Source organism: Nannospalax galili, unplaced genomic scaffold (genome assembly GCF_000622305.1).
Source record: "Nannospalax galili isolate Female #2095 unplaced genomic scaffold, S.galili_v1.0 scaffold15, whole genome shotgun sequence".
Lineage (NCBI taxonomy): Eukaryota > Metazoa > Chordata > Mammalia > Rodentia > Spalacidae > Nannospalax > Nannospalax galili.
This window is the reverse complement of record NW_008337322.1, coordinates 6007806-6031634: the sequence shown is the minus strand read 5'-3', so window position 1 is coordinate 6031634 and position 23829 is coordinate 6007806. Positions and strand designations below refer to the sequence as shown.

The following is a 23829-nucleotide window of genomic DNA, read 5'->3' as shown; positions in this document are numbered from 1 at the left end:
CGCGTGTGTGTATGAGCTAGTGAAGAACTTGGGAAGTGTCTGCCTTGAGTTGTCATCAGTCAGTGAGGGGGGTATGTGTTTGTGTGTGTGTGTGCACATGTGTGTGTGGTGTATGTATGTGTGTGTTTGGTGTGATTGTGTGTGTGTGTGTGTGTGTGTGTGTGTGATGTGTGTATGTGCATGATGTGTGTGTGAGCGTGTGTGCCACATCGCATGTGTGGAGGTCAGAGAACAACATTGTGGAGTTGGTTTTCTCCTTCCACCCTTACATAGGTTCTGGGGATCAAACTTGGGTCTCTAGGCTTATAGAGCAATCATCTGAACTGAACTGGGTTTTATTTTTAATAAGCAGCAGAATGAGAAAAGGAGATGGAGAAGGGGAGGAAGAGAGGAAAAGAGGGAGAGATGCTTAGAATTCAAACAGCTGTAGTTCTAGACGTGGTATCTGATCATGACGGAAGGCTATGTCCCATCTCTTGGAGTGACTGGCCTGGACTAGGGAGGTGTCCTTGGTAGTCTAATGTGCCACCCCACCCAGTGACCAACAGCAGGCAGTTGGGCTTGGGGAGGGAGGTACTTTTGCCTTTTTCTGTATCCTGGTAAGGGCTGCCTCATGGATACAAGCCTCCCTTTGATACTCAGAGAGGCTGGCAGAGAATGGCCAGCAGGTGTTCATTCTGTCTCACCCTCAGTAGACCGAGAAGTGGAGATGTCGTGCTTCTGAAACTTTGGTCTGTCTTTTGACACCTTTGAGTAAATGCTTTCTTTGGAACATTTTTGTTAAACCCTTTACTGGCTCTTGATACAGGCATGAGCCCCAATTCACAGCTGAGCAAAGTGAGACCCAACAGTGTATCCCTGGGCCTGCAGAGTAGGAACAGAGTCTCAGACACACAGCAAAGTAATGCTGCAATTCTAATTTACTGAGTTGATTTTAAAATTAACAAAATTCATTTTACAACACTATTTCCAGTTTATCTATGAGGCATGAGTTCTCCTGACTGATTTCTCTCATTAATTCCAGGCTGGTCACATCTGTGGAGATGATGTTGACCTCATAGATGGGCGACCCACAGGTTCTGTGAGAATTTCCTTTGGATACATGTCTACGCTAGATGATGCTGAGGCCTTTCTCAAGTTCATCATAGCCACCCGCCTTTGCTCACCAGGTGACCAGCCTGTCCTTCAGGCCAGCTCCAGGGAGGTCGGAGCCTCATCAGTAGAGAACAACTGTTACTCACCTCAGGAAGGTGCCTGTACAGACCCTGGGGTTTGCAGTGACTCCTGCCCTTCCGTAGATACCACGGGCATGCACCAGTCTCTGAGTGAAGCCACTGGCACCCAACAGACCCTTCCAGAAACAGCTGCAGGTGTCCTGCATGGGGACCTTGGGAACCATGTTGTCACCAACATTTTCCTCTACCCCATCAAATCGTGTGCTGCGTTTGAGGTAGGGGCTTTTTTTTTTTTTTCACATTTTATTTATTATTTTTATTTTATGTGTATGCATGTATTGCCTGCATGTAGGTAAGTGTGCCCATGCTGTGCAATGCCCACAGACGCCAGAAGAGGCTGTCAGATCCCCTGGGACTGGAGTTATGGACAGTTGCTAGCTGCCATGTGGGTGCTGGGATTCAAACCCAGGTCTTCTGTAAGAACAACCAGTGTTCTTAACTGCTGAGCTGTGTCTCCAGCCCCTGAGGTAGGGGCTTTTGCTATGACACAGAATTTGATTCTTCCTCCCTCCCTCCCTCCCTCCCTCCCTTCTTCCTTTTATTTTTTGAGACAGTGTGTAACACTTTGGACAAAAAGTGAAAAATGGCCAGGTGTGGTGGCACACGCCTTTAATCCCAGCACTCGGGAGGCAGAGGCAGGCAGATCTCTGTGAGTTCAAGGCCAGCCTGGTCTACATAGTGAGTTCTAGGATAGCTGGGGCTACAGGAAGACCCTGTCTTAAAAAAGACCAAAAAAAAAAAAGTGAAAAATGATGTAGCAAGTAAAGGAAAACACGCCAAAACCAAAACCATCCCATGACTTCTGTGGCTTGTAAAGCCATTCTTATTCTGTGTCTTGGTAAGTGCTGAGGTTTTAATATGACACTGCTTAGTTTTCCCTGTGTAAATAAACTGTATTGGCTATTTTGATCCATGAGTTCTGTATGGATGGATTCAACCAACTGTGGCTCAAAACATTAGGAAACAATTACATCTGTGTTCACACTTTTTCTTCTTATTCCATAAACAACACAGCACAGCAACCACTTCCGTAGCATTTGCATTGTGTTAGGTAGTATAAGTAATCTGGAGAAGGGAGGGGAGCAGGAGGAAGGGCATAGGGTCCATGCAAATACTACACTATTTAGTCAAAAGTACTCGAGCGTCCACAGAGCTCATGTTCTGCGGGGTTCCTGGGTATTGTGGATATTGAATTATGTCACATAATCTGTAAACATGCTGTCTAGGTGATCCTTGCATCTGGGGGTCAGGAGGCCTGCCTTTTTGTTTCCTAAAAGATGGTCTTCATCACTATGGCCAACTTGAGACTGACTCCCAACAGTCTCTGTGTGGCCAAGGTCCCAGACTCCTGAGTCTTTAGGATGGCAGGATCCTCTGGTTTCTCATCAAAGATACAAAGATCATGGCTGTTTGTTGGCCTCTATTTCAGGGTGACTCCGCAGGAGCCAGACCTCCAGACAGACTGTAAATATTTGTATATAAAATTCTTCCATGGGCTCATGTGTTTGAACACTTGGTCCCCAGCTGGCAGTGCCGTTGTAGGACATTGTAGGATCTTTGGGATGTGGTTATTAGCTGGAGGACGTGGGTCTTTGCGGGAGGGGTGAGACGAGATTTGCAGCCCAACTCAGCTGTTTCCTGTCCCCTCTCAGCTTCCTGGTCTGTGGAGCTGTGAGCGAGCTCTCCCTCCTCCACACCTTCCCTACAGTGATGGATTGAGCCAAAATGAAGTATTCTTCCTTAAATTGCTTTGTGTCAGGTATTTGGTCATAACAATAAGAAAAATAACTAATGTAATAAGAAGGAAAGTTCACTCTTCTTGATCAGGGACAGGTGAGGGCTCTGTCTTTGTCTTGTATCTAAAGATGCTGGTTTTCACAGGTGGGTTGTGTTCTGTAGGTCCAGCACAAAGATGACACAGGCTCTGCTGTTCTATTTTATAGATGAGGACTCTCAGATTCAATAAGGGTTTATGAAGGTTAAGGGTTTCCCTAAACTTGCTCTTCAAGGAGTCCCTGTTCTTTTGATTATAGAATGGAGTTGGAACACATGATCTGGGCACTGGGTATAATTTGTATTTAAATTCTATGTAAATTTGAAGAACATAGGTATCTGGTTAGTTTTCATTATCAGCCTGACACAACCTAGAGTCAGTCACCTGGGAAGACAGACTCTCAGTGAGGAACTATCTAGCTGGGGTTGGCCTGTGAGCATGTCTTGATTGTTAACTGCAGTAGGAAGACCCACCGTGACTATGGGTAGCACCATTTCATGGGCCGACCGTGATCTGTGAGGGAGTGAAGGGAGCCAGCTGAGCAGAAGCAGGAAGTAGGCAGTGTGGGGCACGTTCCTGTCTCTCTACTCTTGACTGGACGTGACGTGACCAGCTATCTCAGGCTCCTGCCTCTCTGACTTCCTGCAGTGATGGACTGGAACCTAAAACTGTAAGATGAATAAACCTTTTCCTCCACAAAGTTGCTTTTGCTTAGGATTTTTGTCATAACAGAAAGGAAACTAGGTCAGCAGGAAAACTTACACACTTGAAGTGGGTCAAATCAGTGATCAGTCCAGCAAAGCAACATGCTTGTAGTCTTAGGATATACCTGGACTGGTGTCCACCGTGGTGGAAGGCTATACAAAAAGCAGGGTCTGTGGACACCCACGGGGAGGGGTGCCAGCCATGGAGTGAGACAGAATTGTATCGTAGATCCCTGTACTCTCTGAATGTCTTGCACGCACACACCTTACCTGCCCAGTGGAGAAGGGGGAAGACTGGGTCCAAGGCTGAAGGGACGGGCTCTCCCTCCCATGCCATTTCCTTTGCACAGCCTTCTTAATTGTGCCTTCTCCTCTGGCCCTTCAGGTGTATGTACTAAGTTCATGAAGCCCATCTGTACTTGTATGTAATGATATGACCATTTTTGAGAAGCCCTGGCCTAAAATCCCCCCTGCCTTTTCTCTAGGTGACCAAGTGGCCTGTAGGGAGCCAGGGGCTATTGTATGACCGGAACTGGATGGTTGTGAACCACAATGGCATTTGCCTGAGCCAGAAGCAGGAGCCACGGCTCTGCCTGATTCAGCCCTACATAGACCTGCAGCAGAGGATCATGGTCATCAAAGCCAAAGGTGTGGAAAGGGTTCATTTCCATGGAGCAGCCATGGGGCAGGGTTCATCCTCAAATAAAATAGTGGCCTTGCTTCTGAAAAATATTAGAATTATTCTATAGAAAGTAAAATAGCATCTAAGGAAGAACAAAAAACTTGTTCTCTTTTTGTTTTGTGAGGTTTGGGAGGGGAGGAGGTAACAGTCCAATCACAGGTGAGTAGCTATAAACTCCGAATCATATGATGATGCTCATGATGCTTGCATTCCCTTCTTACTGTCGTGTTGTGTGCTGCAGGTTTTCATGCTTTCTTGATTTTTACTGTGAGCTTCCACCACGTAGGAATGGATAGATGGCTCTGTCTAGCAGAACTTTCTATGATGATAGTGTTCAGTATCTACATTGACCCAGTTTGGTAGACACTGGTCCTATGTGGATATTGAGTGCCTGATATATGGCCAGCAGATGTCAGAACTGGATTTCAAAACTTATTCTATTTTTAATTCATCTAATAGTTATGTACGTCTTGTGGCTCCAGGGATTGTCAGCACAGAGGTAGAGAATAACACAATTTGCAAGTATGCTATCCCGCTTTAACAAATCTCAATTCTCAAGATCCTGCTCCTCCTACTCTTCTTGAAATTTTATCTATTATCATTATTATTGTCATTATTCTCTCTCTCTTCTCTCTCTCTCTCTCTCTCTCTCTCTCTCTCTCTCTCCTCCCTCTCTGTGCATGTGTGCCACAGCATGGATATGGACATCAGAGGACTACTTTTTGGGAGTTGGTTCTTTCCTTCCATCCTGTTTTTGAGGCAAGATCTCTCTTGTTTCTGAGCTGTACTTTGGACTCAGGCTAACTGGCCTGAGAGCTCCTGATTCTCCTGTCCCTGCCTCCCATCTCAGTGGAGGAGAGCTGGGATTACAGATGCATGCTACACCACATCTGACTTTTTACTGGGTTTCAGGTCATCAGGCTTGTATGACAGGTGGTTCTACCATGAGCAGATGGTAATGACCATTGCAGATGGCGCTGAAATTCTCTAGACACGCCTTACTACTCCTCTCTCCTCACCTTATTTGTGACTTACAGAATATTGCAGTTTTCCATCCGACTTGTGGCCAGACTTTGTGATGCGCCTCTTCTCCATGTCTTCACTGGGTTTCTTGTCTGTGTTTCCTTCTGTCCTTGTGCTTGTCCTCCTTAAACCGATAGATCGATATTGCTAAGAGTTCCAGAGTGAATCCTGGTGGCTCATTCTTCCAAATTGTGGGACCATACTTAACCTTGGTTCTGTTGCATAAATTTTAACACGTGTGTCTGTGTAGCCACCCCTCCTCACAGCAGAATCAAGATTCAAAACAGCCTGTCATCCCAGGGGTGTTAACTGCTAATCTGTACAGTCTCCCTTTTCTAACCGTAACGTCTGATGACCAGAGAGACTGTGGTGTCGAGAGAATCACATAGTACACCACATGCATGTACTACCTGTGGAGGCCAGAAGAAGGTGTCAGATTGCCTGGACCTGGAGTTACAGAGGGTTGCCACCATGTAGGTGCTGGGAACTGAAGCCAGGTCCTCTGCAAGAGCAGCCAGTGCCCTTATCTGCTGAGCCCTCTCTCCAGCCCCTAAGAGAATCCTGAAGTATGTGGACTTTGAAGACAGGCTCCTTTGGCATCATCAATGTGATGGTTTCAAGGTCCCTCCAAGCTCCTACCTGTTCCTCCTTGTTCCTGAGCAGTCTTTCCGGGTATGGATGTAACCGAGTGTATTTATCTATGTGTTCACCAAAGAGTGTTTCTGGTTTTGACTAATTTTTAATTTTAATGTTTATGTATTCAGTATCTTTGAATCAATGAATGGCATAGCGTTTAAAAAGCAAGTCTCTCTTGCCCCCACCTCATGTTTCCCAGCACCTTGGGTGTCCGTCCAAATACATCTCAGCTTCTATAAGCTATTATGTGCCAGTCGCATGAAGGGATCTGTAGGCATGAGTAGATTGGGGGTATGGTGAGCTATAATTGGACATTTGTCCGTTTAGTTTTCCTGTTTAGTTTTTCCTTCACTTAGGTTATTATGTCTCCTTGGTGAATTCTCCCTCTTTAAGTAATATCCCTTTTACTTTCTTTGAGTGCGTGTGTGTGTGTGTGTGTGTGTGTGGTGCGCTCATGCTGTGCGTGCATGTGGAGGTCAGAGGACAATCTTGCCAGTCTTTCCTCTAATGTCATCCATCTTGTTTTTTGAGAGTCTCTCATTGGCCTGGTATTCACCAAGTAGGATGGGCTGCCTGGCCAGTGAGCTCCAAGGATCCTCCTGTCTCTGCCTCTCCAATGCTTGGATTACATGCATGCACCACCACACCTAGCTTCTTTTTAAAATGTGGGTTCTGGAGGGTCAAACTCTGGTCCCTATGCCTGCCAGGTGAGTGTCTTACTGACTGAGGTCTCACCTAGCCCTGTGTCCCTATTCCTTCTTTATTAAAAATATTTTAAATCATGTTTTCAGTGTGTGTGTGTGTGTGTGTGTGTGTGTGTGTATGGATCTCTCCTTAAATGGTTATCTGACCTCCATACACATGCTGAGGCATACACACCTATGTGTGTATGTGTGCATGTATAGGTGGACATGTATATATTATATATATTTAAATTTAAAACAGGGTCTCACTGTATATTTCAGGCTAGTCTTGAATTCATGATCACTTCTGAGTGCTGGGATTGCAAGCATAAACCACTTTTCTTGGTTTAAAAATTTTTTAAAAATCTTTTTATTGAAATACCGACTTTATTAATGAATTCTTCACATGATCTCAGTGATGAATATCTCCATGAGAGTTTCAAAACATGTATCTCATAAGCCACATAACCCCATTTCATCAGGGTTGGCAGGGGTCTGCCTTGTTCTGGCTCTTCGTTTGCCTCCACTGTTTGTGGTGGTGTCTTTGCATTGGCTGGAGTGGGAATGGCTCCCAGTCTTCAGGGACAAGCCCTGCATAGGAGGGGCCCCTCACTCCTCACCAGTGAGCCTGGGCAGGATGCAGGGGGTTGGGAGGGGCATGTCCTACCAACTTTCCTAAGCCGGGAGAAGCAGGCAGTTGGGTGTTTATTTCTTCTGTTGCTCTGAGCAGAAGGGAAAGGCAGTAGCATCTTCCTGCCCGTGCTTTTACCCCCTCCTGGGTGACATACCTGGCCAGATCCAGACAGCTCCAACACTGTGAAGGCATCTGGGGAGTGCCCTCAAAAACGCTGGGTGCTGGACATGTGACCTAACTTTTGCCTTCCCTGGGCAGAAGCAAGAGCCTGGCGGGCTTTCCTTTGACTGTTGGGTAGGTTCTCTGTGGCAGGGTCTCTGGCCTGTTGTGAGTCTCCCTTTGGCTTCACGAGCCTTGTTTCACATCTTCCTGTGTGCAGAAGCCTGCCAGTAGGTTCTCATTTCCAGATCTTCTAACACAGATAGGTGCTGTACTCCCGCCTCCCATTTATGTCTCTTTTTCTTCTCTTGGTCCATTTTCTAATCTTTATTGTATAACTATCTGGCACAGTGATGGAACTCACTAGTCTTTATTACTGGTTTGAACAGAATGCTGCTCGTTTCCAAGATAAGCACAGCATTTTCTTTAGGTTTTCGATGTGTTTATTATTAGGCTGAAGAAGTTCTTTTCTTACTTTGTCACAAGATTTGTCATGGCCGATGGCCAGTTTTTACCTGATATTTCTTTGACATCTGTTGGTTAGCACATGCTTTCTTGTCACATAATCTATTAATGTGTCATGTTATGTTAATGGATTGTCTAGATCTGAATTATCCTTGCTCTCTTGAGAAAAAGCACTATGTGGACATCATACTGTGTTATGTTTGGTTAGATAGTATTATGTTTAGTATTTTTGTATCTTTTATTAGTGATATTGACATGTGACCTGTTATTGTATACTTGCTCAAGTTTGGGTATCTAAGATACTATTTAAACTATTATATATACACATTAGTCCTTTATATGTAATATATATATATATATATATAATCACATATATATATAATTGAACATTGGAAAAGTTTTCCAATCCCACCTATATAGCCTTTTTTGCAGGGGACTTTTTGAGACAGGATCTCCCTGTAGCCCCAGCTGGCCTGGAACTCCCTATGTAGACCAGGGTGGCCTTGAACTCACAAAGATCCACCTGCCTCTGCCTCCCGAGTGCTGGAACTAACGGCATCACATATATAGTTTTAAGCAATATTCATTACTGATGCAGGAATCCAATTTGATTCTGAAAGTAGACACTCTATGCGAATATCTTTACAGCAGGCACTAACCAGACTCTACCCTGCTTGGCTTCTGAGGTGAGATGAGATCAGATGCATTCATGGCAGTATGGTCACGACTGCTGATCTATTTCTACAGGATTTAAGGCTGCTTAGAAAACAGCGGCTTTAGATATAGAGTCCTGTGGTGTAGAGAAATCTGTCAAAGTAATTTGCAGAGCATCTACAGTGTGGATGACCCACAGCGAGGCCTTCCACTAGAAAGCTGCTTCAAGCAGCTCACACTGTGATACCGAGAATGATGAAGAAAACCTTCGTGCTATCAGTTTCCAGAGCCAGCTACTTTCTCGATCTAGCTAAATCCCAGCGTCATTAAAATTCTTCATGATAATGGGCTTTTACTTGTATAGTTGTTTCATGTGATGCTTAACTCACGTCAACCCTTTTTCATTAGGGATGGAGCCTATAGAGTTGCCTCTTGAGGAAGATGGTGAACAGGCTCGTATTTGCCAAAGCAAAGTGTGTGCAGACAGGTGAGACTCTGGAGCAGCTAACACTCTTAGCTCCATGGACACAGTGGCCCAGAAGATGAAGACAGCTGTGGCCTGTACACTGATCCTTTGACATGCCCTCCATTCTGTGTTCTGCACACGCACACCTTCCACTCTGTGTTCCGCACCCGCACCCCTCCCCCTCTGTGCCCCCCCCCCCCCCCTCGTGTCGCCGCGCCCCCCCCCCCCCTCGTGTCGCCGCGCCCCCCCCCCCCCTCGTGTCGCCGCGCCCCCCCCCCCCCTCGTGTCGCCGCGCCCCCCCCCCCCCTCGTGTCGCCGCGCCCCCCCCCCCCCTCGTGTCGCCGCGCCCCCCCCCCCCCTCGTGTCGCCGCGCCCCCCCCCCCCCTCGTGTCGCCGCGCCCCCCCCCCCCCTCGTGTCGCCGCGCCCCCCCCCCCCCTCGTGTCGCCGCGCCCCCCCCCCCCCTCGTGTCGCCGCGCCCCCCCCCCCCCTCGTGTCGCCGCGCCCCCCCCCCCCCTCGTGTCGCCGCGCCCCCCCCCCCCCTCGTGTCGCCGCGCCCCCCCCCCCCCTCGTGTCGCCGCGCCCCCCCCCCCCCTCCACTCTGTGTTCTGCACACGCACAGCTTCCATCACATGGGCTTACCTATCCAACATGCTCCATTTTCAAGACTTTGCACTTGCCGTTCTCAGGGCCTGTCATGTGCTTCCCTTTTTATAACTCCCTAGGGCTCTTTCCCTCCCGTCTGTCAGTTTTCTTCTCATAAGGAAAGTTTAGGCCTCTATCTGTATCCTTTGTGACCTATATCTGATCTATACCTGAAAATGTGGATGGTACAGTTTCCAATCGCGGGAACCCTATCCAAACTAATGCCACACAACACCCCCTCCCATACCAAAACATCTAACTGAAGACAAAAAGCAGGGGGTGGGGAGATCTTAGGTCAATAAAATGCTTGTCATGGAAGCATGAAGGTCCAAGTTCCATAACTGACACCCATGTAAAAAGCTGTGCATAGTGTCCCTGCTCTTGTAATTCTAGTCCTGAGGAAACAGGCAAGTGGATCCCTGGGACTCGATGCTCAGCCAACTTAGCCAGATCAATGAGCCCCAGGTCCCAGTGAGAGATTTTTATCTAAAAGAATAAAGGTGACTGCTCCTGAGGAATGACTCCCAAGAGTGATCTCTGGCCTCCCCACATACATGCATACATGTGTCCTAGTTTGCTTTCTATTTTTGTGATAAAACACCACCCTGACCAAAACCAACTTGGGGAGGAAAGAGTTTATTGCATCTTGGACTTCCAGAGCACAGTCTATCGTTGAGAGAAGTCAGGGCAGGAATTCAAAGCAGGAACCTGGAGGTAGGACCTAAGCAGAGACCATGGCTAATTGGCTTGCTCCCTCTGGCCTGTGCTCAGTCTGCTTTCTTATACAACCCAGGACCACCTGCCCAGGGGTGGCACCCCCAGTGGATTGGGTTCTTTTACATCATTCAACAACCAAGAAAATGCCTCACAGATGTGCCCACAGGCCAGTCTGTTAGAGAAAGTTCCCCAGCTGAGGTTTCCTTTCCCAGGTGTGTCAAACTGACAATTGAAGCTATCCAGTATGTGCATATGCACCTACAGCTCCACCCATATACACAAGCTTCCAGACTATGAACAGTCCATTACTTAATGCAGTGACCTCCACAGTGGATAGGTACATGTTCAGTGAAGGTGGCACTGCATAAATATGAAATGCCTTATGTCTCCTTTGCATTGCTGAGAGTACCACAGGGCAAGTCATGACACAACATGTTAACTACTAACTTATATTCAAATTGGGTCCAGGTGCTGTGTTCCTTTCTCATTGCTGTGACCAAAACTTGAGAAGAGCTACTTAGAGAAGGGTTTACATTTTGATTCATGATTTGAGGGTTCAGTCCATCCTGGCAGGGAAGGAAGCTGTCAGGAATGGCTGCTGGCAGTGGCAGCCAGAGCTCGAGGCTGTTGGCTCACATCTTGACAGGCCAGGGGTCAGAGAAAGGGAATGCAGCTGTTTGGCGAATTTTCCCGTTTTCCTTTGACTCAGTCTGCGACACCAGCTATGGGTGGGTCTCCTTCCTTCAGCGGATCCTCTCTGTAAACACCCTCCCAGATACACCCAAAGGGGTGCCTCACTAATCTCCTAGGTATAGTGTATATTTCTTTTTTTTCTAGATATATTTCTTTAATATTTGTTTTTTAATTTATGTGTGTATGTGTGCCTGTGAGAGTGTATGCCACATGCATGTAGGTGCCTGAGGAGGCCAGAAGAAGATGCTGGATCCCCTGGAGCTGATGTTACAGATGGTTGTGATCTGCCATATGGGTGCTGGGAACTAAACTTAGTTCTCAGAAAGAATAGCAGGCTCGGTTAACCGCTACGACATCTCTCTAACCCCATGTCTAGGTACTTTAAATTCAATCAATATGTCAGTCAGAATTAGCCATGACACTGCCCCAGCTGACAGGCAAGGCTCCCTCTGGGACTTTGAAGTGGGTGATGGGATGGTGATGCTCAGCACAGCTGAGCCCTGTGGCCTCTGTCTTGGAGGCTGGAGAGTTGAGCACACTCTTCTTGCCGGTACTTGTACCAATTTACCTGTTTCTGACAACCTAAATATTCATTCTATCACATTGTCAGTTGGGACAATGGGCAAACATTTTTCCACATTACCATAAGCAAAATTTTTATTGGAAAGAAATGTAGCCACCTAGGGACACATGCAATTATTTTTATCATATTTATTTATTTGTGTGTGTGCCACATGCATGTGTGTGGGGGTCAGAGGACAACTTTCAGGAGCTGGTTTTCTCTATCGTGTGGGTCCCAGGGATCGAGCTCAGGTCATCCGGCTTGGTGATAATCAGTGCCTTTACCTGTTGAGCTGTCTCGCTGGCCAGGAATGTGCGCAGTTATTTATTGAGCCACACATTTCGCTTGGCTGCACTGAGAGGAGTGCAGCGTCCCTGTTTATAAAGCTTTTCAGATATTTGGAGGTCAGAGGCATTTCTGCTGGGAACCATGTATACTCACCATGACAGACGTAATCATGGGTACGGGCTCAGAAGGCACAGGCAGGAGTGCTACAAAGAGCTGAGTATCTTAGTTCTTTCTCCTCCCAGAAAAGGCCTGCTGTCCTTCCCCAGTAAAAAATTAAATTTTCAGCAGTGTCTATTGTGTAATTCTAAGATATTAAATACTATAATTCCAAGATAAGATCTGGCATGAATCTTTGTGATATATATGATAAAAGATTCTAGAGGGTCTAAAGTTTTAAAACATCAGATCAGTAGATGTACTTATATAATATAACTGTACCTTATAGCACAGCCAGCATTCATGTGGTAATCCAAACAGATCAGGTCATGTGATCTGACCGTGAGGAAAGACTCTTCAGTCAGGCCCATTGTGAAACCCAGGACACGATTCTCGATTTAAGGCCTTATTAAAGCAAAATATCAGCCTGAAAGATCTCAAATTCTACACTTTGGGAGTCTCAATGTCAATAATTAAAACAAAGAAGGTCTTTCAGGATGATTTTGTCAAGTTTTTGATGTGGTCTGAAAGCCTCCCAACAGGCCCCACATCCCAGGTCTTGCTCAGCCAGCTGCTTCAGGTGGCTTCTAATGGAGGCTTGTAATGTTTTGTTTTGTTTTATGTTATCTTATTTTAATCTGACTATGTGCAATTTGAATAATTATTTAAAGAATTACTATCTAAAAGTTCACTTTTCTTTTCTGACCAGGGTAAATACTTACGATTGTGGAGAAAAAATTTCAAACTGGTTGTCAAAGTTCATTGGCCGCCCATGCCATTTAATCAAGCAAAGTTCAAACTTCCGGAGGAATGCAAGGAAAACATCTGGAAAAGGTATTATGTTTGGGTGGGTTGTTAGAGGACCAGAGCCCTGGTAATTCTGCACATGTCAAATCCAGGCAAGGAAGTGGATTCACAGGGCAACTGGCTCCTGACTTCATCTTGTGGCCACAGAAACACATCGCAGGATTCTCATCTGGGGGTTTCATGATACCTCTTGTGCTTAGAGTAACGGCTGCATCTGAGTGGGAGACGCAGTAGCAAAGAGGCCCAGGAGTTGGGATTACAGATGTGCACCACTGCATCCAGCATTACGTGGGTTCCTAACTGGCTCTCATGAGTGCCGAGCAAGCATTTATGTAAGGGGTTTTATTTCTTTCCTTATTTATTTGCTTTTCCATTCTGCTTATTTTGTCTTGGAGTCATATATTTTATGCAGAGAATCTTGCCTTGGTCACTCACCCAAACTTCTATAAAACTAAACTATAAGTTGAAACATATAAGAAAGTTTTGAAATTTGCTTAGACCAAAAAGGACTAAAGGTGAGGAGATTTCTTCTGGATTGAGTCTTTATATTTTTAACAACACTTAGTCAATCAAAGCAACATAAATCTATTGTATATTTTGAAAAATGATTATTGAGCTTAAAGAGCAAATCTTGGAAATCTCTTTCTGTGCTAACTGGGCTCCTGCTATTGGTGCCCACACTGGAGAGTGGCTGTCATTTGAGGACAGATCCTGTGGTGCTCAGCATCACTGCCTTCTGAGAATCTTGTGCATCATAAAGCGCTTGGGAACAGGGGAGCTTGGCTAGCATCCTGACATGCAAGCCTTTCTTCTGAGATCCGTGACTGAAACACAGAGCTCTAACATGAAATCCCTTTCATGTCTGTCACTAGACAGCTTAATTAGGTCCCACAGTTCACGGCCAGTGAAGGACTGGACTCCATCTGACTTTCGGGAGGATCATTTGCCCAGGCTGCGGAGACTTTTATTTCCCTAGCTCTGGCTCCAGGATTTGAATGGGGCTTTTGTTTGCTATCCCAGAGGTTGTCAGCCCCCTGGGGGGGCAGCAGGCCTTAGGAGACCTGTGGCTTTTCCTCTGTGATAGGGGAGCAGGCCTTTTGTAGAGGGGCTGGGATGGCACCTCCCTTCTCAGGAAGACCAAAGAGGACAGGCGTGGAGAGCCTGGACATTCTTATGTACTCTGGGGACCACAGTCCTGGTTTGAGGAGGCTCCATAGGCTGACCCAGCCAGCCCTCTTTATGAACAGCTTAGATAAAAATAGTTCACACTTTCTTTCAATAGTTTTTTCCTTTTCAATAGCTCTGAATCATCTGTTTATTTCTAGAATCGGCGTCTTTTCTCTGGGGAGGTGTAGAGGCTCTTTACAGGCCTGTGTTGATCACGAGGCCCTCCACTGTGCTCTAGCCCCTCACTGGCTCTTCGAGCCTGGGCTGTGTAGGAAGACCCTGGTCCAAATCCAAAACTCTTTTTCAGAATAATCTCACCTTAGCCTTGTTTGCTGTCCTCATCTCTGGATAGTTGAAGCAGAATTTGCTAGAAGCCTGGTTTTTCTGTTTGCAGAGGCCTGAGCCATGCTCGGAACATGCTTTCTTTTGCTGGAGTGTCCTTTCTTCCCCTTGAAGACAGCATCTGCCTTTAGAAACCGCAAGTCTTGGAAACGATATTCCTCAGTGTTTCCCAGAGAGCGACCCTCCTTTCAATGCTCTGTTTTCAGATCCTCCTCCGGGCACCACAGCCACCCTTTCCCTTGTGAACGAGGCACAGTATCTGCTAGTAAACACATCAAGCATTCTGGATCTTCAGCACCAGCTGAATGCCAGGTAAGAGCTTTCCCTGGAGCTGCAGACAAGTGGAGCTATTTGCTCTTGCAGGGCCTGGCATCTCATGGGAAGGAAAGACCCAGGAGTCAGTGACTCCAGACCCTTGTTACAGGTGAAGTCAGTGAGCCCTTTGCTCACTTCCTGTTCATTTTTCTTTAAAAAAAAATTTGTGTGTATATGTGTGAATGTGTGTGCAAGTGTTCTTGTGTATATTCACATGTGCAAATCAGTGTAGAGGCCAGAGGTCAACCTTGGACACTTTCTTCCTCAATTGCTCTCCAACTTGTCTTTTAAATATTTTATTTCTTATTATTTTATGTGTATGAGTGTATTGTCTGCATATATGTAAGTACACCTGTGTCATGAAATGCCCACAGAGGTCAGAAGAGGGTATAGGATCCCCTGGAACTGGGGTTAGTGATGGTTGTTAGCTGCCGTGTGGGTGCTGGGATTCAAACCTGGGTCCTCTGCAAGAGCAGCCAGTGCTCTTAACTGCTGAGATGTCTCTCCAGCTGCATCCACCTTATTTTTTTTCAGACAGGATCTCTCACTGAACCTAGAGCTCACTGATAGGCGAGGCTGACTGGCTCGTGAGCCCCAGGGAGCCTTCTGTCTCATCACTCCAGCACTGGGTTTACAAGTGCATGCCACCACACCAGGCTTCTTACACAGGTGCTGGGGATTGAAGTCAGGTTCTCATCTTTTTATACCGAGCACTTTATCAACTGAGTCATTTCCTCAGTCCCAGTCTCTGTGAGTCTCTGAGCACTCTTGTGCACTGCCTGGGGCAGCTAGTGTATGGAGGGGACAGGTGTGCTCCGACTCAGGGGTCAGCCATGCTTGGTGGCCTCATTGCTTTGAGTCCTTGTGGCCCATCTACTGCAGCAGGAGTGTCACTCTCCTCATGATAGAGGAACGAAAAAGAGCTGTGTTGGGACCCCCAGTAGCACCGTTCTGGGGACCAAGCCTTCAACCATAAGGAAGGACCTTTAAGGATATTTAAAGTTCAGTCTATAGAAGCTTCCACTGTCCTTCTGGACACCCTGGAGGTAAAGAGTGGCGATTCCTCTAGCTGTCACTTTTAGTCATTCTCTTTCTTCACCTTGTTTTAATTGAATTGTTACCGGCTTGACCCAATCTCATTGCCCACCCTCCACTGTCCCCTGACTCTTAGGACCCCTGCCCTGCTTCACACAGCCGTCGGAGGGCTGAAGAGGAGTGGTTGTGGAAGCACTTTGAGTGTAATTCCAGGCAGGCTTAAACATAGTTTATTCACTATTTTTATTTATGTGTATAAGTGTTACCTGAATGTGTGTAAGTGCAGTCATGTCATGCAATGCCCGTGGAGGTCAGCAGAGGGCATCGGATCTCCTAGAATTGGAGTTAGGATGGCCTTTAGCCGCCATGTGAGTGTTGGAACCAAACCAGGGTCCTCTGCAAAAGCAGCCAGTGCATGTAACCCCTGAGCCATCTCTCCAGCCCCCAGGCAGGCTTTGTTTGCAAGATACACCCTTGGACACTGCTTGTGGCCCTGCTCACTGCTCCTCACTCCTTTCCTGGGGGTGTGTGTGGGGGGACTGCTGTTAGGATGCCATCTCAACTCTAGAAAGGGTCTGATCACATTGACCTCATTGTTTTTGAGAGGAAATTCAAGTCCCAAGGTAGCAGGCAGTTAGGGAAATCACCCAGCTGTGAGGCCAGAGCATGGTGGACACTGGCTTCTCATTCCTCAGGCCAGGGAGGTGGGCGCACACTCCTAGGGTGCTGTCGTTCTCATGTGCCACGTGGCCTTGTGCATGGATGACACATTTTAAAACACCTGCAGATACAGGTGAGAAGGGGTGGAGAAGCTTTTTTTAAAAAATTATTTACTTAATAACCACATACTTAGAAGAAACATTTCATTACAACAACATTGACATATTCACTAACGATTTCCAGAGCTAAGATGCATCACTTTCAAAATTGGCTGTAAATTATTAGGTTTACAGTTAAATTATTACAGTTATACAATATTGTACTCAGTATAAACCCTATAAGACATAACATTAAATGAGGTTTTAACCTTTAAAAAAGATCTCCTTTTGATTATTAAAATACACAGTTTCATACAGAAAAATTCATTTTAATGCAATTGACATTAAGATGTTTCCACGTGCATTTCTAATCTCTGTATATCTGATTATTACTAGTCACAGTCGGTTACTTTCTGAGCTCCTTGACATCTGAACATGGATATAAAGTCGTCAGGTAGATTTCAATGGTAATGTTTTCACCTCTACTAATTATTAAGGAGAAAAATTTTATGCTTTGAAGGGGCTGAGAAGCTTTTAATCTTGCAAGCGGTGGGCTGCTGGGAGTGGAGTGATTCTGGTTTCTGGTCTTTGGTGAGAACCCACAGTGGCGTTCCCTAGCTATGGGCTGCTTTGTCCTTCTCGGGTGCAGAATTGCGGCATAGCTACAGTCTCCAGAGTTCACTGAGTTTTCTCAGCACTCAGGGACCCTCCTCCTCAGGCACCCAGAGTAGGAGCCATTAGGTGTACAATTTTCTGGGGTCTTTGATAGAAGTTACAGGTGAGGACAGACTTGCTGCAACCCTGGACCCTACCAGCAGGGGTCAGTATCTCCCACTAGCTGGTTTAGAGCGGGGCTTGGTGTTTCCTGGTGATCTGTTTGCACATTTGATGAATTCCTTTATTTGAATCGTAACCACAAATGCTTTCAGACATTTCACCGAACCCAAAGGATGTGTGTGTGTGTGTGTGTGCGCGCGTGTGTGTGTCAACCCAGAAAAGTAAATCCCTACTCAAAGGACTGACAGTGCTATCCTCATTTTGGAGATGGAAGCCGCAGTCCTTTTAGGCCGTGGGAGATGCACATAGCTCATGGTGAAGCTATTGGTCTCCTGGCCTCTGGTTTACACAGAGGCTCTGCTATTCAGAAGGGCTTTGTGATGATCTCGACAAGCCTTTCAGTTCTGTCTACCATGCTGAGTGAACACCGGCTACCACCTCCCAGCACATACCAACTTAGAAATTCTAGAAACTCATTGAAGTACACGAAGTGTAAAAAAATCCTAAGAACACAGCTCAGTGAAATTTTACAGTTGTGTGCACCCTAGTGACCCAGCTCAAGTGGGGATCGTCCCCAGAAACTTCTCTTGTAGACCATCGGAGTCGACCCCACTGACTTCGAGTCAACCCCACCCTTATTCTGGCTTCTTCTCTGGTGGCTAGCTTCACCTGTTCTTGGGCTTAATGTATAGAGTGAGCTATGGTGTTGGCAGGGGGACAGTTGGAACTATTTTCAGTGTATTCCTCTATGTGGGATTGGAGTGTGTATGGAGGTGCAGAAAGTAATTTTGTGGAAGCTTGTAGCAGTAAAAAAAAAATTAAACAAGAATATATAAGTTGGGCATGGTGGTGCATACACGTAATCTCAGTATTTGGGAGTCAGAAGCAGGAGAATCAGGAGTTTGTGGCCATCCTTGGCTACACAGTGAGTTTGAGGCCAGCCTGGACTACATGAGACCCTGTTTCAGGAAAAAAAAATCAACAAAAATTCAAATGCTTGTTAAAACTGTAAATAGAAGTTAAGAATATTATTCTTTGCAAATGTGGGCTGGTGCCATGGCAGGTAAGGCACATGCTGTCAAACCTGGCAACCTGAGTTCTACCCTGGGTTGCACATGATAGTAGAAATCAACTCTCACAAGTTGTCCCCTGACCTCCACATGTGTACCATGTGCATGCCTCCCCCACCAATGAATAAATAAATAAAACATAATAAAATATTATCCTTCAGTTGGGTATCGATGATGCATACCTATAATTTCAGCGCTTGGGATGCTAAGGCAGGGGAATTGCAAACTTGAGGGCCCTCCTGGCCACCATAGCGAGACCTTGACTCAATAAACAAAGACTCTTCTATGATTCTTTTTATTAAATATTAATATTTTATTTATTTTTATTTTATGTGTATGAGTGTATTGCCTGTGTGTATGTAAGTGTACCTGTGCTGTGCAATGCCTGAGGAGGTCAGAAGAGGGCATTGGATTCCCTGGAACTGGAGTTATGGACAGTTGTTAGCTGCCATGTGGGTGCTGGGAATTGAACCCAGGTCGTCTATAGAAGCAGTCAGTGCTCTTAACTGCTGAGCCATCTCTCCAGCCCCTCTTCCATGTTTCTTATGATGTTCTGACTTGCACAATGGAGTGTGGTCACCATACTTGGCAGGTTCATGGTAGTTTGGCCTGCTGATAGCTCTTAGATGATGCTCCCATGTTCTGAACTGGTGTTTTCTCAAGCCTCGTTCACCTGACCCTGTTCATCTGGTTTCCAAAGCACTTCATCTCTTTGGCTAAGACCTATCCACCCTTTGTCTGTCTCCTGTGGGCTTCTCCCTGGAGGAGCCCACATACAGGGAGAGGCTATGGCCATGTCTCTAACAGATGGGTGTCTCATGGGAGAAGTTTGCTCTGGCCACTCAGGCCTTAGGCCAGAGTAGGGCTGATAAAGGCAGGCATTGAGTGGTGGGTGTGTGGAATCACTACCACAGCACAGCCTTCTGCCATTCCCTACACTTCTTTCTTGGTCTTTCTAAACAGTGATGGCCCTGGACAGGAGGAATCATTCCCGATGAAGGATCTTGTCTCCCGTTTCCGTGCCAATATAATTACCAATGGAACAAGGGCTTTTGAAGAAGAGACGTGGGACGAGATTTCAATCGGCTCCTTGCATTTCCAGGTATGTTGCAGGCTGGTCTGTTACCTTTCTTCGAAGGTTGTGAATGACAGTTGTTCTCAACTAGACCTGGACAGTGGCAGGTGCCTCCCCCTCCCCTGCCATCTTTGTCCGTTACCCACAAAACCTCATTAGTAGGGCATGCGACCCCAGAATTCTGGGGTGTGTCTTGACTGATCCATTCTGTCCTTCCCATGAGGGTGGCAGTGGTGAGTTTCCCATAAGGAAGGAGAGTGCCTGCACAGATCGTCAGAGGCTGGGCGGCACCTCTTTGCATCATGGTTAGGCTAAGTCTTCTTGGAATGCTTGTGTCCATGAGAACTCATCCTCCTAAATGTTTCGGGGCTTTCTGGCACTGTGGAGCTTGTGAGAGACCAGAGCCTGTGACTCCTCGGTGCCCACGACTGCTGCTGTCATGATAAACACTCCTCTTTCTCTTCCTCTGCCTTTTTTCTGTCTCTCTTTCCCTTCCCCTCCCTCCTCCTTCACTTCTTCCTCTCCTCTCCCCCTCCTTCCTCACTCTCTGGTTTCTGCCCTCCATGGCAGTTGGGGAGAAGATACTAGTCACTGGCTAAGTCTCTTCCCAGTCTTTGGGCTCCCTAAGCCTTCACTGTGGGCTTCAAAGCCGTGAGAAACGGAAGGGACGCCCCAGGCTAAAACTGCTGTTCCTCACCTGACTAGCAGAACTCCATGGGCTCTGCCCCTGCCATCTCTCTGAGCTCCTTCCCCCTCAGCTGTCTACCTCTAACCTTGACCTCTCCGTGCCCTGGACTAGACAACCTTCCTTCCTCAGCCTTTGCCCTGGCTGTCCCTTCTCCTTGTCATGTTGCTCTGGACCTGGGCTCAGAGACCACCTCATCAGATTACATGATCCCACTTTGCATGAGGTCTGCTGCATTCCCTCAGAGCACACAAAGGTCCAAGTCTGTTTTTCCCATCTGTGCCTCTAGGGCCTACAGTCTGGCTGAGTCAGTGCCCCATAAGTAATTGCTGAGGGAGCAGGCAGACAGGAAAGATCAGGAATAGTTGGGGCAGAGAAGGGTTCAGCCCTGGAGAATGTGCTCAGGTCTTGAGTGGGAAGGAAATCACTGACATCATAGCAGGGGTGGAAGCTGGCTGTCATGTGACTACCTTGTGTCCAGGATCTGCACTCAGATAGAAGACCAGTCTAACATCTGGAAAAACAGTATCAATAATCTAAATTGCTATCAAAGGATGTCCAATCTGGGCTGGGAGATAAATGACAAATTGTGTGGTGTAACACAAGGTCCCAGTGATCTTTCTTACCTTTAACCTCCCAGAGCTCCTCTTGTCTAGGCAGCTGCTCCGTCTTGAAAGCCAGCCTCTTATTTCTCCTGGGTTCTCTCCCAGAAGCCTCCTTCTGGCAGCTTGCATGTCCCTGCATCCTGATTTCCCGCCTTTTCCTCATTCTCCATCATTGCATCTCTGCCGTTTTAGAAACACCTGCACTAAATATACCTTGTGAGATATGTGGAGAGAGGGAGGGAGGGAGGACCAAAGGAAGGAAGGAGAGAAGAGGGAAAGGAAGCCAAGCTGGTCCCTATCAGAGCTTACCTAGAAATAGCACTGCCTGTGCCCACCCCACCCCCACTCCCCCGGAAAGCACACAGAGCCTTTCTGAATGACATCTCAGCCTCACTTGCTCTTTTAATGTTAACATTCCTCATGTACAGCAACTGATTAAAGTTAAGCTACACATGCTCTTAGGTCCAGTAACTTCATTTTGTAGAAAACTATTGCATAAAAATACTCATGTCGGGACTGGGGATGGAGTTCAGTGGCAGACCACTTGCCTGGCATGAACAGAGCCCCAGGTTCAATCCCCAGTATAGCGAAACTACTACCGTGACCACCAACAAGCCAAGGCAAGGATGCAAAGATATTGCCACATTGCTCATTGAAGTATTATTATATTGTGAAAAATTAAGGAAAATCCTAAATATATATAAGGAGGCTAGTTAAATAAGTTATGCTAGGGGGTTGGAGAGGTGTCGCAGTGGTTAACAGCACTTGTTGTTTTTGCAGAGGACCAAGTTCCCAGAACCCACATGGTGGCTAAGAGCCATCTGTAACTCCAGTTCCAGGGTATCTGACACCCTCTTCTGGTCTCTGTGGGTACTGCATGCACAAGGTTAACATACAGGCATGCAGGCAAAATGCTTATACATGTAAAACAAAAATAAATAAATCTTTAAAAAAAAATCTTAAAAAAATACATTAAGCTACAGCTGCAGTGTAGTCCTGGGCAAACCCAAACAGGAGCAAAGCATTGGGAACTAGTTCATGGCTTAACAGAGAAGAGCTATGAACAGCAACTCACAGACACAAGCTTCCATCCTGAAAATTCCAAAATGTGAGAATGAGGTTGCTCTCCATGCACTGACACGGAAGGCTACCCACTACGTGCATGAGTGATGAAAGGGAACCCTGGTGCCCTCCCAGACATCAGTGTGTGTCCACGAAGGTGTGGATGTGTGTCTGGGAGTAGCACTGGGCCTCAGGGATGCCCCGCAGGCCCTTAGCAGCAGCGGTCTCTGAGGATGAGGAGGCCGCAGCTGCTTTTCTCATTGCTGTGGCAAACACCTGGGAAAAGCATTGTAAAGATGTGTTCATCTCAGTTTACAGCTGGAGAAGTCGTGGCAGTGGGGGCCTGAGGCCGCTGGCCACATTCCAGCCACAGTCAGAAAGCGGAGACCGAGGAACGCTGAGCTCCACTCTCTCCCTCCTTCTTAGTCTGTGATCCCAGCCCCTGGGATGGTGCCACTCACATTCAGGTGGATCTTCTCACCCTAATTACTCCAGTCTAGATACTCTCTCACAGACATGGTCAGAGGAGTGCATTATAGGTGGTTCTACCCCTGTTAGCTGGACAGTCAATAAGCATCACGGGAGGGAAGGCTGCTGCTGGGCTTTCTCTTTTAATTCTCCATATTTCTATATTTGACTTATTTTTAAGTAAGCATATGGGCTAGTAAGTGGATGTTTAAGATGCCAATTGAAAACACTAAGAAAAAAGGGCAGGGCTTTACGGAAACACTTTCCTTTGTGTTAATGTTCAAAGAGAATTATCTGGAAAATGTCCTTCCTGCCAGTCTGAGAAACTATTTTCTGAAGATCTTTTCAACAAACTGACAAGATTTTGATCTGAAGAGTTTTCTGTGGGTGGCACCTGGCCTGCATCTGGGTCTGGTGTCTACTGTGGATCCCAGCATCCCTCCAGCAGGTGCCCTGAGAGTTACAGTTTCTCTGGAGGAGAAGCTAAGAGGGTTCTGCACTGAGCTGGCTCCTGATCCATTGGGATCCCCAGCTACAGAGCCAGAGTCTCCACTTGAGTGCAGTGGAGTGCCAGGCCTGAGCTTGGCATCCCTGAAATAGTATCTGGAATCCTTGTCAAATCCAGCTAAGCTGTTGGATGAGGAAATGAGTCTTAGAGCGGTCACTGGCTGAGTGTCACAGTGAGCACCTGGCTGAGCTCCGTAGCATACTTCCGCACTCGCAGGGCCTGGGAATCTGGACCTCAGCAACACACAGAGGTTCTGTTTCCACGGGGTGAGTGCCTACCAGCTAGAGTGCACTCTGGAGAAGCAAGCTGAGGTTCAGCTAGATTATGTCAGTGCTCCTAATTTCAGCGTACAGTTTATACACATTCACGATGAGCAGAGGTGAAAATGGCCACGAGGAAATGGAATTGCTGGCCTGGGACTCACAGTTGCTCAGGAGGCCAAAGCAGGAGGATCGTGAGTGTGAGAGTTCAAAGCCAGCCTGGTAATATATATCAAGGCTCTGTCTGAAAAGAAAAAAAAAAGTATTTTTGCATCTTTTATGTGTGTAATAAAAGAGTAATCTCATTACTGCTGAGCTATAACTTTTTGTTAATAGTTATCTGACTACTGAGGCTTTACCATTCAGTAAGGCCTCTGCCAAGAGCAGAACATTGTATTTATTTATTTATTTACTTATTTATTTATTGAGACAGAGACTCACTATGCAGCCCTAGCTGATCTGAAACTCCCCATGCAGACCAGGCTGGCCTCGAACTCTGAATATGTATAACATTCTGTTTTATGCACTGTATGAGTGAGATACACAGGTAGCTATGTCTATATACCCACATAAAATACACATATAATTTGCTTCAGTTATGAAAATAATTATTTCGCACATTTTATTTAAAGGCCTTTGTGATTTTTTTGAGACAGTGTAGCTCAGGCTAGCCTTAGATTTGTTCTATAGCCGACTTTGACTTTCTGTCCCTCCTGCCTCT

General features: G+C 46.5%; 1 protein-coding gene across 3 annotated transcripts in view; it reads left to right on the top strand.

Annotated features, from left to right (window-relative positions):
- The window catches only part of Mocos (molybdenum cofactor sulfurase), a 50391-nt gene that overhangs the window by 23054 nt on the left and 3508 nt on the right, over window positions 1–23829 (top strand). For all 3 annotated transcript variants that reach the window (XM_029563294.1, XM_008832513.3, XM_017797995.2), the window contains 6 exons: window positions 1025–1450; window positions 4199–4361; window positions 9058–9136; window positions 12884–13008; window positions 14697–14802; window positions 19409–19547. In XM_029563294.1, the coding sequence (XP_029419154.1) occupies window positions 1025–1450; window positions 4199–4361; window positions 9058–9136; window positions 12884–13008; window positions 14697–14802; window positions 19409–19547 (1038 nt within the window). The remainder of the gene's footprint in view (window positions 1–1024; window positions 1451–4198; window positions 4362–9057; window positions 9137–12883; window positions 13009–14696; window positions 14803–19408; window positions 19548–23829) is intronic.